Source organism: Pezoporus flaviventris, unplaced genomic scaffold, assembly GCF_033815535.1.
Source record: "Pezoporus flaviventris isolate CSIRO_AGI_PZ_B2104156 unplaced genomic scaffold, CSIRO_AGI_Pfla_v1 ptg000153l, whole genome shotgun sequence".
NCBI lineage: Eukaryota > Metazoa > Chordata > Aves > Psittaciformes > Psittacidae > Pezoporus > Pezoporus flaviventris.
The window spans coordinates 1,182,572-1,197,358 of record NW_026892701.1 but is presented as its reverse complement, the minus strand read 5'-3'; the positions used below and the strand labels follow the sequence as shown (position 1 = coordinate 1,197,358).

The following is a 14,787-nucleotide window of genomic DNA, read 5'->3' as shown; positions in this document are numbered from 1 at the left end:
GGGAGAGCCCCGGTGCAGGGGGGGGGGAGATGGACACGGACCTTGATTGTTGTCAGCTCGGCACCACTCACTGGGAGTGAGTGAACGAGTTACCTGACTGGGTTTAAACCACGACAGTTCTTTTTGGCGCCCAACGTGGGGCACGAGGGGTTGAGATAAGAACAGATCTGACTGGATTGATAGTCACTCGTCACAATGCTGATTTATTGGCTCTCAAGGTTTTTCCTCTTGATCTCACAGTTTCAGTATATCATATCTTACGTCCATCCGGTATTGGCTGTATTAGTGTTTTTCAAGTGTGGGGCTTGGGCTAAGGTTTTTATCCCATTGTACTTTATGGTAATGACTTGTAATACAATAGAATCATTGATCATGAAACTGATCTGGCTTATGTTCCCAGTGTGGTCACCACCTTTATACTTTGGGAGGTATATGATGGAGGTGCTTAGCAATTACACATCTTTTTTCTCCTCCTCAGGTGCTCAACCTGTGAAGGAGACATCCTTTTACCCTCCTAGTCGTCCCCCCAGACCATTTACATTTGAGAGTTTTGAATTTTTTGAATGGCCTTTTAATGCTGTTGAGACTTGTTTGCTGATGGTGATGGGAATCACCATGCTAACAGGCATACAGAGTGTGTTTTGCCCACTACTGATTTCAAGAGTTAAGCAGATTCAGGTTTGGGTCTTGTCTGGGGTCAAACGACGATGTAGGAGGACCGAGAGATTTTCCCAGAGGCTGGACAGCCATGAGTGGCAGGGTGTGTGGGATAGTATGGGCAAGTATCTAGGTCAGTGGGCCCCTCCAGTATTTTGGAATTTCACTACCGAACAACTGCAAAATCCAGAAGAATTAGTAAAACACTTAAATGAGGTGTGTGGTCATTCTGGCCATACCAGAGATGGACAAATTACGGCAACGTGCTGGGTCTTGGCCTATGCTTACAGGGCCTTGTTCAACACTATCCAGCGCCTTCAAAAGGAAAAGAATGTTGGCGGATTTGAGGGCAAAGTGACAGTCGCTACTCAAACTTTGGCTGCAATGAACAGAGCAGCTACCCCAGTGGCAAGTACAGCAGCTGCTCAAACTTCAACTGCAACAGACAGCGCGGTTACCCCAGCTCCAAGCACGGTAGCTACACCACCCCCAGCAACAAGTACAGTCGCTACTCAAACCACAGTGATAATCACTGCAGCCAAACCAGAGGACCAATTTGTACCAATATCAGTTGCCCCTGTATGCAAGAGAACAAGCAAAAAGGAGGCAAAAAGGGTGAAGTGAGATGAAGAACCAATGAATTCACCACCCGGTCCAGAATCTGATCAGGAGTCATCATCACATGACGAAGAAGAAGAAGAAGAGGTAACTTCTCGACCTCGGACCTCAACCGAGCTGCGGAATACGCGAAAAGATTTTACCCGTCAACCAGGGGAGCACATCATCACCTGGTTACTCCGATGCTGGGACAATGGGGCCGATGGTCACGAACTAGAAGGTACAGAAGCCAAGCAGCTGGGATCACTTGCTAGAGAAGGGGGAATTGACAAAGCAATTGCAAGAGAGAAAAAGTCCCTCAGCCTTTGGAGGAGGCTCTTGGCAGCTGTGAAAGAAAGGTTTCCGTACAAGGACGATGTTACGAGTCATTCGGCCAAGTGGACTACTATAGACAAAGGCATCCAGTCTCTGAGGGAATCGGCCATCGTAGAGATGCTCTATCACATCAAGCCGAATAAAGGGGATACACCTATAGATCCAGATGATGTTGAATGTACACGACCCATGTGGCGAAAACTTACACGGAATGCACCGTCATCATATGCCCATTCATTGGCAACAGTGACCTGGAATGACATAGTACCACTAACAGTGGATGAAATGGTTCATAAACTCCGAGAGTTCGAAGACAATCTCACTCCTTCCATCATCTCAGCTGTGAAAAAACTGTCCCAGGACCTCGACAAATTGAGGGACGATCTATCTGATTTATCCAGCTCCTCACGTGTACCAACACACGTCTCAGCTATTAACAAAAGGCGTCCTATTGTTCAAGAGAGGAGATACAGGAGGTATACGCCACGGGGTACCCTATGGTTTTACCTGCTGGATCACAGAGGAGACATGACAAAGTGGGATGGAAAACCTACTTCAGCTTTGGAGGAACGGGTGAGTGAACTGAAGAGGGGAGCAAGGGCCAAGACTGATCGTCCCATGAGAGCTACGGCTTCAGTCTCTGGTGAGCAGTTTCCCAGATGGAGTGGAAGAGCTGATTTTACTCCAGCTCCTGTGATAATGAAGAATAATCCCTTTCAACACGACCTGTGACGACCATTAGAGGGGCCCTGCCTCCAGCCAGGTGGAGGTAGGGGACAGTCGGATTTACTGGACTGTGTGGATCAGATGGCCTGGCACATCAGTCCCACAGAAGTATAAGGCTCTAGTAGATACCGGTGCACAGTGTACCCTGATGCCATCAAGCTGTCAAGGGGTGGAACCCATCTATATTTCTGGAGTGACAGGAGGATCCCAAGAGTTGACTGTGCTGGAGGCTGAAATCAGCCTTACTGGGAGGGAGTGGCAAAAGCACCCTATTGTGACTGGTCCAGAGGCTCCATGCATCCTCGGCATAGAGTTAATTTTCTTATAACAGCTGGTGCAGTGCTGTGTTTAGGCTTTAGTCTGAGACCATTGATAATAAAACACCGATATTTTAGTTGTTGCTAAACAGTGCTTACCCCGATGAAGGACTTTTCAGTCTCGTGCTCTGCAGTGAGGAAGGGCACGGGAAGCAGGGAGGAGGGAGCAGAGACAGGGCACCTGACCCCTATTCCTCTGCAGTCTTCCCACAGGCTCACAGCCTCCATCAGGCATCCTCTATGGGCCTCAGGTGGATATCTGATCCACTGTGGACCTCCATGTGATGCAGGGGGACAGCCTGCCTCACTATGGTCTTCACCATGAATTGCAGGGGAATCTCTGCTCTGGAGCCTGAAGCACCTCCTTCACTGACTTTGTTGTCTGAAGAGTTTTTCCTCTTACATATTCTCACTCCTCTCTGGCTGCTGCTGTTCTTGCATAATAGGTTTTCCCCCATAAATATGTTATCGCATATTTACCATATTGCTACCACTGTCACCAATTTGCTCAGCCTTGGCCAGCAGTGGGTCTGTCTTGGAACTTCCTGGCATTGATTCCATCAGACATAGGGGAAGCTTCTAGCAGCTTCCCACAGAAGCTACCCATGTAGCTTGCCTGCTGCCAAAGCCTTGCCATGCAAACTCAAGGCAAGTTCTATTAGAGGAAATAAAACAGGTAGTACGTAATATTTGCTTTCATTGTAAAATGACTCATTTATGAATATAGTTCTCTTATGAGGTCTTATGGCTGTGATAATTTAGCCCACAGAAAAGTAAATCTGGTGTTCTAGTAGGATGAATGTGAAAATTAGCATTAGAAGTTACATGGAATATGGCTGAAATGTGACTGGAACTTAATTAGGCAAGCATGTTTGTCTTCACTCAATTTGTATATGTTATTATGGTGTATAACACTGGTGTATTGTAAGCTGCAGTTATCCTTATAGCAGTATATAGTATTGTTTTGTTAATAACTGTGAACCAGTGGAAATCAACATTGATAGAAATAACATAGATTTCTCTTTCCTGCTTTGAAATTTTATTTTTAAAAATGTATATATTGCTGGCTGTATCCACTATTTATTTTGCTAAAGGATTCCTTTAGAAGTATGAAAGCTTGGTCAGTGTTTGTGTGGAACTTTTTTGTGACAATTTTGTTTCATAAGAATGTGCTAAACAGCCATTTCTGTTTCAGAAGACTGGGACTTCTCATTATAGAATCACAGAATAGTTAGGGTTGGAAAGGACCTTAAGATCATCTAGTTCCAACCCCCCTGCCATGGGCAGGGACACCTCACGCTAGACCACGTCACCCAAGGCTCTATCTAACTTGGCCTTGAACACTGCCAGGGATAGAGCATTCACAACTTCCCTTGGCAGCCCATTCCCCTCACCACCCTCACAGTAAAGAACTTCCTCCTAATATCCAATCTAAACTTCCCTTGTTTAAGTTTTAACCCATTACCCCTTGTCCTATCACAACAGTCCTTAATGAAGAGTCCCTCCTCAGCATCCTTATAGGCCCCCTTCAGATACTGGAAGGCTGCTATGAGGTCTCCATACAGCCTTCTCTTCTCCAGGCTGAATAGCCCCGACTTTCTCAGCCCGTCTTCATACGGGAGGTGCTCCAGCCCCCTGATCATCCTCGTGGCTCTCCTCTGGACTTGTTCCAAGATTTCCATGTCCTTTTTATGCTGAGGGCACCAGACCTGTACACAGTGCTCAAAGTGAGGTCTCACGAGACAAGAGTAGAGGGGCAGGATCACTTCCTTTGACCTGCTGGTCACGCTCCTTTTGATGCAGCCCAGGATACGGCTGGCTTTCTGGGCTGTGAGCGCACACTGCTGGCTCATGTTAACTTTCTCATCAACCTACACCCCCAAGTCCTTCTCCTCAGGGGTGCTCTGAACCTCTTCTCTGGCCAACCTGTAACTGTGCCTGGGATTGCTCCGACCCAGGTGTAGGACCTTGCACTTGGCTTGATTGAACTTCATGAGATTGGCATTAGCCCACTTCACAAGCATGTCAAGGTCCCTCTGGATGGCATTCCTTCCCTCCAGTGTAGAAAGTGTATGTTCATTTTTTGACAGCTACATTAATTGGAGTTTAGAATCTGGGATGAATTCAAGGCAGTATCAGTCAGGTTTTCTAATTATAGTATTTTAGAGTTTAAGATGTTATTGATCATGTTTTTACCCTCTCTTCATTCACAGCCCCATGACTTTGACGAATGCAGATTTGATATTAGTGTAAATGATAGTATTTGGTATCTCCGAGCTCAGGACCCAGACCACAGACAGCAGTGGGTAGATGCAATAGAACAACACAAGGTATGTGTGTTTTGGTGTTTTGTTTTGTTTTTTCCTTATTTCCTCTTTCACTCCCTCATTAGAACTGGTGGTGCTTGTAGGGTGTTGTAAGCTTCACTATACAGTCATTAATGTATTCAAGGTATTTATGACAGATAAAAGCTGCAAGATTAAAGCTGTGTTTTAAATATGTTCCAAAAGAGTTGATTTACTTATCCTTCATATGTAAAAGTTTAGAGGACTGGGAGCTAGCAACTGTGAACCTTTCTTGAGCTCTCTAGCTTGTGTTATGTTTTGAGTGACTTTTTAATAGTTTTGGCCATCCTCTGTCACTGATTGTTGAATTGATTCTTATGTAGATGTCCTAGATGTTAAACTTTTTAGTCTTAGAGTTCGCTCTCCTAGGTTATAATTCTGGTTTTTAGGCTTATCTCTTTCATCACTTGGCTGCTTTTATTGTATCTGATTACTGGCTTTTGTTTCCTTGTCTTTTAAGGCTCTACTGTTCATCACTATTTTGATTTACATTTCCTGATCTATGCCTTATCTCTTCCAATGAACTCTTACTGTCCTTTTTCCTAAAGGACTTAAAGGTCAGGTATTTTTAAAGTATGTAGCACGCAAAACATCTGTTATGTTTTCAGAAACAGGATAGGCATTCCTTCAACGTGTTGAATTTAACTACAATGCCTAGCACAATGAAACTTCTACCTCTGGGTTATACAGAGTCTGACTTATCATCAGCTAGTTGTTCAGACAGTGTATAATGGATTTATGTAGTTGTGTGCTGGACGTTTCGTTATTTAGAAAAAAATAAAATAAAAAAAACAACAACAACAAAAAAAAAAAAACAAAAGAAAAAAACAAAAACCAACCCCACACATCTACTGACTTCTCTTGGCCGACTAGATGGGTGACCTTGTCATAAAAGGAAATTAAGTTGGTTAAGTAGGACTTTTCCCTTGTGAACCTGTGCTGTCTTTGACCAACAACTGCCTTGTCTCTCAAAATTTTTTCATTGACTTCCAGAATAATCCCCATATTTTTACCAGGAACTGAAGTGAGACTGATAGGTCTGTAATTATCAGGGGCTTCCTTCTAACCCTTCTTAAAAACTGGGACAACATTTGCTAGGCTCTAGTCATTGTTAGCTTCCAGTCGACTGGGACCTCTCCAGAAAAAATAATGGAGAGGTCCTGAGATAATGTTAGCCAGTTCTTTCGGTACCCAATGATAAATCCGATTGGGCCATGTATTTTTATGTACATCAAGTCTCAAACAAGTTCAGGGTCAGCTGGGAGTTTATCATTCCCTCCCAGTCATGGCCTTCCAACACAGGGCTTCAGGGGTCCCAGGGCATATCACCAGTGTTAGAAGCAAAGAAGGCATTGAATATTTCTGATTTGAATCCCTATTTGTGAGGTGACCAACCTCATCAAGTAGCAGACCGGTATTATCTCTGATCTTCCTTTTGCTGCTGGCATATTTTAAAAAAGCACTTTTTGTTGTCCTTCACAGTACTGGCCAGCTTGAACTCTAATTGGGCTTTGGCCACAGAAATCTCCCTGCAATGGCAAACAGCATCTCTGTAATCCTCTCATGTCAGTTGTCCTTGCTTCCAATGTCCATACACTTTCCTTTTCCTCCGAAGTTCTAGAAGAAGATCCCTGCGCAGCCAAGCTGGCCTTCTTCCCTACTTGCTTGACTTGTCAATAATTTGAATCTCAGCTACTTTCCATTCACTGTGACTAAGTGTTGTGGTTTAAGCCTAGCCAGCAACTCAGAACCACACAGCTCACTCCCTCTCCCCACCCATACCCCCCCTTCTTCCTCCCCAGTTATCACAAGGGGAGAGAATACAATTGCTCACCACCAGCTGACTGATACCTAGCCCGACCTGAGTAGCGATCTGGGCCTTCTGGGTAACTCCCCCCAGTTTCTATACAGGGCATGACCTGCTGTGGTATGGAATACCCCTTTGGCTAGTTTGGGTCAGGTGTCTCTGCTTCCTCCCAGCTTCCTGTGCCCCTCCTTACTGCACAGCATGAGAGACTGAAAAGTCCTTGATTGGGGAAGTGCTACTTGGCAACAACTAAAACATCAGTGTTTTATCAGCATTATTTTTAGACTAAAGCCAAAACACAGCATTGCAAAAGCTACTAGGAAGAATGGCAGATGAAACCACGACAGTATCTACCCCTGTCGTGGTTTAAACCCAGTCAGCCATAAATCAGCCACGCAGTCTCTCTCTCACTTCCCCCTTCTTTCCTTCCCCCTACTCCTGGAGGATTGGAGAGGAGAATTTAAAAGAATGTAACTCCCACGGGTTGAGATAAGAACAGTTTAGTAATTAAGGTATAACACAAATCACTAATGCTACCACCAATAATAATAATGATAAAGAAAATAACAAGGGAAGAGAATACAACACCTCAGCACCCACTGACCAATAACTCGCCCCACCCAGCAGTGAACTCGCCCTTCCGGGTAACTGCCCCCAGTTCTACATCTTGGGCGTGACGTGCTGTGGTATGGAATACCCCTTTGGCTAGATTGGGTCAGGTGTCCTGTCTCTGCTTCCTCCCGGCTTCCCCTCTTCCATGGCAGAACATGAGATTCGCAAAGTCCTTGGTCAGGCTAAACATTTGAGCAGTAACTAAAATCATTGGTGTTATCAGTGCTGTTCCCAGGCCGCAAGTCAAAACCACAGCACTGCGCCAGCTACTAAGAAGGAGAAAAAATGACTGCTACTGCTGAACCCAGGACAACCCCTTATGTCATGCCAGGTCTTATACTTCCCACCATCATCTTTTCTGTCTTTTAATAAAGATATATAATCACACTCATACAGATACCATTCCATTCCCTTAGTCGATGGAACATCGCTAGAGAAGTTCCTTGAGTTAATTCACTCCATGATTTGGGCTCCATTTATCATAACAGTCTCTCCAGGCAGGAAAAATGGTGTGTGGTGTTGGATTGTGGCCTGCTGAAGCCAGTTCAAGTTCCATTACCACTGTACCTGTTCAGTTTTATCAAAGTTCATTTTTCATTAATGTGGTGATCAGATCCTCAAATCCAAAGAGTTGGAGATGGGTGCTACGAGGCATCCAGCACAGTGATGGATATATAGCAGCCCTGGAAGTGATAATATTCAGTGTTGTACAGCATCATACAGTTCAGTTCAGTTGCTGTTTTCCCCCAAAATCAAATCCTCTTGAGGTACACACGGGTCTTGCCCATCCTCCTGCATTCCCCACCAACTGCACCCAGGTCCTTGAGCAAAAGCAATCCCAAGTGTGGCTTTGCCTTTGCTTGAGTCAGGAATAACCCAGACTGTTTTCCCCAGTGGATACTTTACAACTTTACATGCACTGCAGGAACTTTATCTCCCTTTACAGTATGAAATAATTTTGATTGGGAAAGCTCAGTCCTGTTGGCAGATCCCCTAGTGTTGACCAACTAGGTGGCTTGTGCTAAATGCATATCTCAGTGTTTGAAAGTCCTACCACCTGATGCTCTCAGTGTAATTTTTAACTGTCCATTTCATTTTCCCAGAGGTCTGTGTACTTGTGAAGGCTGCACCTCAAATCCTGTGTTCAGTTTTGGGCCCCTCACTACAATAGAGATTCTGAATCTGCTCCAGCAACTCAGTGAAAGGCAACGAAGCTTCCAGCAACAAAGTGAAAGGCCCAACGAAGGGCTTGGAACAGAAGTCTTATGAAGAGTGGGAACTGGGGTTCTTTATTCTGGAGAAGAGAAGGCTCAGAGGGGACCTGCAGGAAAGAATCTTTTAAAAAATAAATGTCCCAATTCTAGTTTACTTGGAAATATATCAGTGTATCATTTCACCTTCTCTGGACCCGCTCCAGCAACTCAGTCTCTCTCTCGTAGCCTGGAACTGAACACAGGATTCGAAGCATGTCCTCACCAGTACTCAGTACAGGGGGACAATCACTGCCCTGGCCCTGCTGCCACACTGGTGCTGATACAGGCCAGCATGCCACTGCCCAAAGGCAGGACTTGGCAGTTTGCCTTGTTGAACTTGATGCAGTTGACCACAACCCGTTGATCTAGCCTGTTCACATCCCTCTGCAGAGCCTTCCTATCCTCCAGCAGATCAACGCTACCACCCAATTTGGTGTCATCTGCAAATTTACTGAGGGTGTACTCAATCCCCTCATCCAGGTCGTCAATAAACATTAAACAACACTGCCCCTAATAACAAGCCTGGAAGGTCACCACTAGTGACTAGTTGTCAACTAGTTGTGACACCAATTGCCACCACTCTTTGGGCTCTGCCATGCATCTGGATTTTTTTACCCCATGAAGTGTAAACCTATCCAGCAGTCAATTTGTCTAGGAGAAAGTCCTTGATCAGAGTAAACCTTATTTAGTATCAACTAAAAACATTGGTGTTAACTGCATTGTTACCAGGCTGAAAGTCAAAAACACAGCACTGCACCAGCTACTAAGAAGGAGAAAAAATGACTGCTACTGCTGAACCCAGGACACTATCCACATGTTATTCCATACTATTCATGTCATGCTTAGATCCCACATTTTTCAATACACCATCACTTTTGTCTGTTTTATATATATATTTACACACACACAAATAGAGAGATATCATTCCTTAGTACATGGACCAATCCCTATAAAGCTGCTGAATTCATCCAGTCCATGCTGTCTGGCTCCATCTCTTGTAACTGTTTCAGGGCAGGAGAGACGGCGTGTAGTGTTGGATTGTTGCCAGCTGATGACACTGTTGAACTCCTCTGGTTACTGCTGAGCTTGTCTAGTTTCATCAAAGTTCATTCTTTGTTGGGGTAATGATTGGAGGGAAGTCAAGGCCAGTCGCTGGTGACTTGAAGGCATCTACCTGGTGGGCTATAAAAGTGCTTCATAGCAGGCAACAGCATACAATTGAGTTCATTGGCTGTTTTCCCCTAAAATCAAATTCCCTTGACGTACACATCTGACTTGCCTGTCTTCCCACATTATCCACCAAGTATATCTGGGTCCTTGAGCAAAAGCAGTCCCACGAGTGGGTTTGACTTTACCTGAAGCAGGAATAACCCAGACTGTCTTCCCCAGCATATTATTTATGTGCACCACAGGAACTTTATCCCCCTCTACAGACGCAAAAGTTCTGATGGGGCTGGACCAGCCCTGTTGGCAGATCCTCTGGTGTTGACCAACCAGGTAGCTTTTGGTAAATGTGTATCCCGATGCTTGAAAGTCTCAACACCCATTGCTCTCAGTGTAGTTTTTAACAGCCCATTGTATAGTTTGTTTTCACTCAGACGCTGGCACATGGTAGGGGATGTGATATACCCACTCAATGCCATGCTCTTTGGCCCAAATGTCTATAAGGTTGTTCTGGAAATGAGTTCCATTGTCTGACTCACTTTTGTCTGGGGTTCCGTGTTGCCACAAGATTTGCTTCTCAAGGCATAGTTTGCTTCTCAAGGACAGTGTTCTGGGCATTGGCATGGGGCACAGTGTATATTTCCAGCCATCTGGTGCTTGCTTCCACCATGGTAAGTGCATGGTTCTTACTTTGGCAGGTCGGTGGGAGTGTGATACAATCAATCTGCCAGGCCTCCCCATAGTTGAACTTCAACCATCGTCCTCCATACCAGAGAGGCTTTAACCGCTTGGCTTGCTTAATTGCAGCACGTTTCACATTTGTGAATTACCTGGGAAATTTTGTCCGTTATGAAGTACACCCCTCGATCATGAGCCCATCTATATGTTGCATCTCTGCCTTGATGGCCTGAAGTGTCATGGGCTGACCGGGCTAAAAATAATTCATCCTTATGTTGCCAATCTAAATCCATCTGAGCCACTTCAGTCTTAGCAGTTTGATCTACTTGGTTGTTCTGGTGTTCCTCAGTGTCCTGTCTCTTGGGTACATGAGCATCTACATGGCGTACCTTCACCACCAGGTTCTGTGCCTGGGCAGTGATATCTTGCCACAGTGCAGCAGCCCAGATGGGTTTACCTCTGAGTTGCCAGTTGCTCTTCTTCCATTGCTGCAACCACCCCCACAGTGCATTTGCTACCGCCCGTGAGTCAGTATAGAGATGAACTTCTGGCCACTTTTCTCGTTCAGCAATGTTCAAGGCCAGCTGGATGGCTTTCACCTCAGCAAACTGACTTGATTCACCCTCTTCTTCAGGAGTTTCTGCAACTTGTTGTCAGGGACTCTATACAGCTGCTTTCCATCTCTGATGTTTTTCCACAATATGTCAGGACCCATCAGTAAACAAGGCTTATTGCTTTTCTCTTTCTGACAGTTCATTACATGGTAAGGATTCGTGAGCACATGTCACGTCCCCCTCTGTGACATTCCAAAAACTTGCCCTCTCTCAGTCAATGATAAATTCCAGTATACCTGGACAACTGGGTTTTCCTGTTCAAGCTTGTTGTGTAATTAGTGCAGCCCACTTACTCTATGTAGCATCGGTTACCTGATGTGTAGAGGAGACCCTGCCTTTGAACATCCAGCCCAGCACGGATAACCGGGGTGCCAGGAGGAGCTGTGCTTCAGTGCCAATCACTTCTAAAGCAGCTTGAACCCCATCAAAGGCTGCCATCATGTTTTTTTTTCAGTTGGGGTATAGCTGGCCTGAAGTCTCCCCTGGAGCTTTCTGCCAGAGGGTCCAGGTAGGAGCATTCTCCGTGGCTGTGGTGCAGAGCACAATTTTCATGTCCAGACTGATCCAAGGGCTACTGCATGAACTCTCTCTTGTTTAATTTGTTCAAAGGCTTACTGTTACTCAGCATCCCATTTGAAATAATTCTTCTGGGTCATGTGATAGGGCTTACAATCAAACTGTAATTTGGGATGTGTGTTCTCCAGAGTCCCACAACACCCAAGAAAGCTTGTGTTTCTTTCTTATTAGTTGGTGGAGACATTGCTGTTATCTTGTTAATCACATCTGTGGGGATCTGGCACTGTCCATTGTGCCGCTTTATTTTCAAAAATTGAATCTCCTGTGCAGGTCCCTTGACCTTATTCCATTTTATGGCAAAACCGGCCTTCAGAAGGATTTGGATTATTTTCCTCCCTTTCTCAAAAACATCTTCTGCCGTATCGCCCAATACTGTAATGTCATCGATGTATTGCAGGTGTTCTGGAGCTTGCCCCTGTTCCAGTGCAGTCTGGATCAGTCCATGGCAGATGGCAGGGTTATGATTCTACCCCTGGAGCAGTCAGTTCCAAGTGTACTGTAGGCCTCTCCAAGTAAAAGCGAACTGTGGCCTTCACTCTGCTGCCAAAGATACTGAGAAAAAATGTGTTTGCAATATCAGTTGTGGTATCCCACTTGTCTGCCTTTTTTCTCCAGTTCCTATTGAAGTTCTAGCATGTCGGGATGCAACACTCCTGAGCTTGTAGCAGGTGATCCTTGAATATCAACCAACAGCCTTGGGCCTTCTTTCCCTCTAGGGCTATATCCCATGGAACCTTACTGAGCAGGTTCCTGAAGAGGCCAAAGTCTGCTCTCTTGAAGTCCAAGGCAGTGAGCTTGCTGTGTGCCCTTCTCACTGCCCTGAAGATCTCGAACTTGACCATCTCGTGATCGCTACAGCCAAGGCTGCCTTGGAGTGTCACATTTCCATCCAGCCCCTCCCTTTTGGTGGGCATGAGGTCAAGCATGGCACCTCACCTTGTTGGCTCCTCTCTGTTACTTGCAGGAGGAATTTGTCCACCACACAACTGAGGAACGTCCTGGATTGGTTGTTCTGTGCCATACTGTCCCTCCAACAGATATCAGGGTGGTTGAAGTCTCTCATCAGGACAAGGGCCTGCGAGCATGAGGCTGTTCCTTTCTGTCTATAGAGCTGTTCATCCACAGAATCTTCTTGATCAGGTGGTCTGTAACATGTCCCCACATTTATGTCCTCTATAGCTGTTCTCCCTTTGACCGTGACCCACAAACTCTCTCTTAACTGATCTCCTGTCCCCAGGCAGAGTTCCATACTCTCCAGCCTATCACTGACATAAATAGCAACTTCCCCCCTCGTCTGCTGGACTGTCTTTCCTAAAGAGCCTGTAACCTTTCATTCCAACACTCCAGTCATAGGAGGTATCCCACCATGTTTCTGTGATGCTTATTATATCATACCCCTGTAGACATGCACACATCTCTATTTCCTCTTTTTTATTCCCTGTACTGCGGTTGTTTTTATAGAGGCATCTGAGCTCAGCTCCAACTGAAGCCAGCTCTTTGGCTGAAGTGGCTGAAATGCCTCTACATCTCTCCGAGCATTTATGCTGGCAAGTGATTGGGTGTGTTGGGATGGAATCAGCATTGTGATGAGTGTCTGTTAATCCGAAACAGTGAATGCACATCACAAATACACTCTGGTCAGATCTGTCATTGTCTCAACCCTTCGAGCTCCACGTTCAGCACCACAAAGAACTGTTTTGGTTTAAGCCCAGCTGTTAAATCTGAACCACAAAGCTGCTCGCTCACCCTCCCCCCCCCCTCCCTTCCCCCCCCCCCCCCCCGCTCCTGGAGGGATGGGGAGGAGAATCAAAAGAATGTAACTCCCAGAGGTTAAGATAAGAACAGTCCAGTAACTAAAGTATAATATAAAACCACTACTGATACCACGAAAAATAATAATGATAAGGGAAATAATAAGGGGAGAGAATACAATTGCTCACCACCTGCCAACCAATACCTGGCCAGGCCCGAGCAGCGATCAGAGCCTTCTGAGTAACTCCCCCCAGTTTATATACTGGGCATGATGTTCTTTGGTATGGGATACCTCTTTGGCTTCTTTGGGTCAGGTGTCCTGTCTGCTTCCTCCTGGCTTCCCCTCTTCCCTGGCAGTTCTTGTTCTGCTTCTTCCTCTTTTGTTGTGCTGGCCTTGCTTTGTCTTCCTTCAGTAAACTAGCTGACATTCATGTCCATTTCTTCTTGCCATTTCTTCGACTTGTTCTAGTACAGGTCGGTTCTTTGGTTTAGCCCCGCTGCTTGTTGCTGGGGTTGGAGTAGCTGCAGTGTCTGTTGTTTTGCCATCAGATCTTGAGACCTTCTTTTCCCCTTGAGGGTACTGAATATTGTTGAGCAGGGCTCTGTTAGCATGGGTGAGACCCCAGCATTTTGAAGTGATTTGTTCCTCTCTGGTATTGCCAGGATGACAGCATACCTTTTCTAAATATTTCACGAGTTTTTCTGGATTTTGCACTTGTTCAGTGTTGAAGTTCCAAAGTACTGGAGGGGCTCACTGGCCTAGATACTTGCCCATACTATCCCACACACCCTGCCACTCATAGCTGTTCATCCTCAGGGAAGATCTCTTGGTGTTATTTTAAATAGTTGCTTAACTTTAACCAAGACCTGAAGGATATTCAACAAAATGCTGGTTCCTAGTAATAGGGCCATGTTGGATCACAGGGATATTAAAAGTTTCAAAATTTTCAAACGCCATTGTGAATAGCCTGAAGAAGATATGGGAGGAAGCTGTGGGAGGCTCCACCATAGATTGGCCCTCCAAGGAGAAAATGCAAAAGGTCTAATTATTAATAGTTCCCATTACGTGCCTCCCGAAGGAAGGAAATGCTGAGTTCCACAGTTCCACAGTTCCACAATCAGTGATCCTATGATATCATAAGTCAGTGTTACAAAGTACAAGAGAGTGATAATTTAACCCTAGGCCGCAGAGCACACATAGTGCAAGTAAGGTGTGACATAATATAACCTTGAGAAAAAGAACAACAACTCTGAAAGCAAGTAAGTCAAGAAAGTAACTAGTGTCTATGAAACCAATACAGTGAATGCTTATAACAATTGTTTTGATATGCCCTGGTCAAATATGCTGTTGTC

General features: G+C 45.3%; 1 protein-coding gene across 1 annotated transcript in view; it reads left to right on the top strand.

Moving 5' to 3' along the window:
- LOC133283091 (ceramide transfer protein-like) overlaps positions 1-14,787 on the top strand; it is a 76,084-nt gene that overhangs the window by 15,062 nt on the left and 46,235 nt on the right. Inside the window, exon 3 of the mRNA XM_061479576.1 lies at positions 4,847-4,963. Coding sequence (XP_061335560.1) covers positions 4,847-4,963 — 117 coding nt within the window. The remainder of the gene's footprint in view (positions 1-4,846; positions 4,964-14,787) is intronic.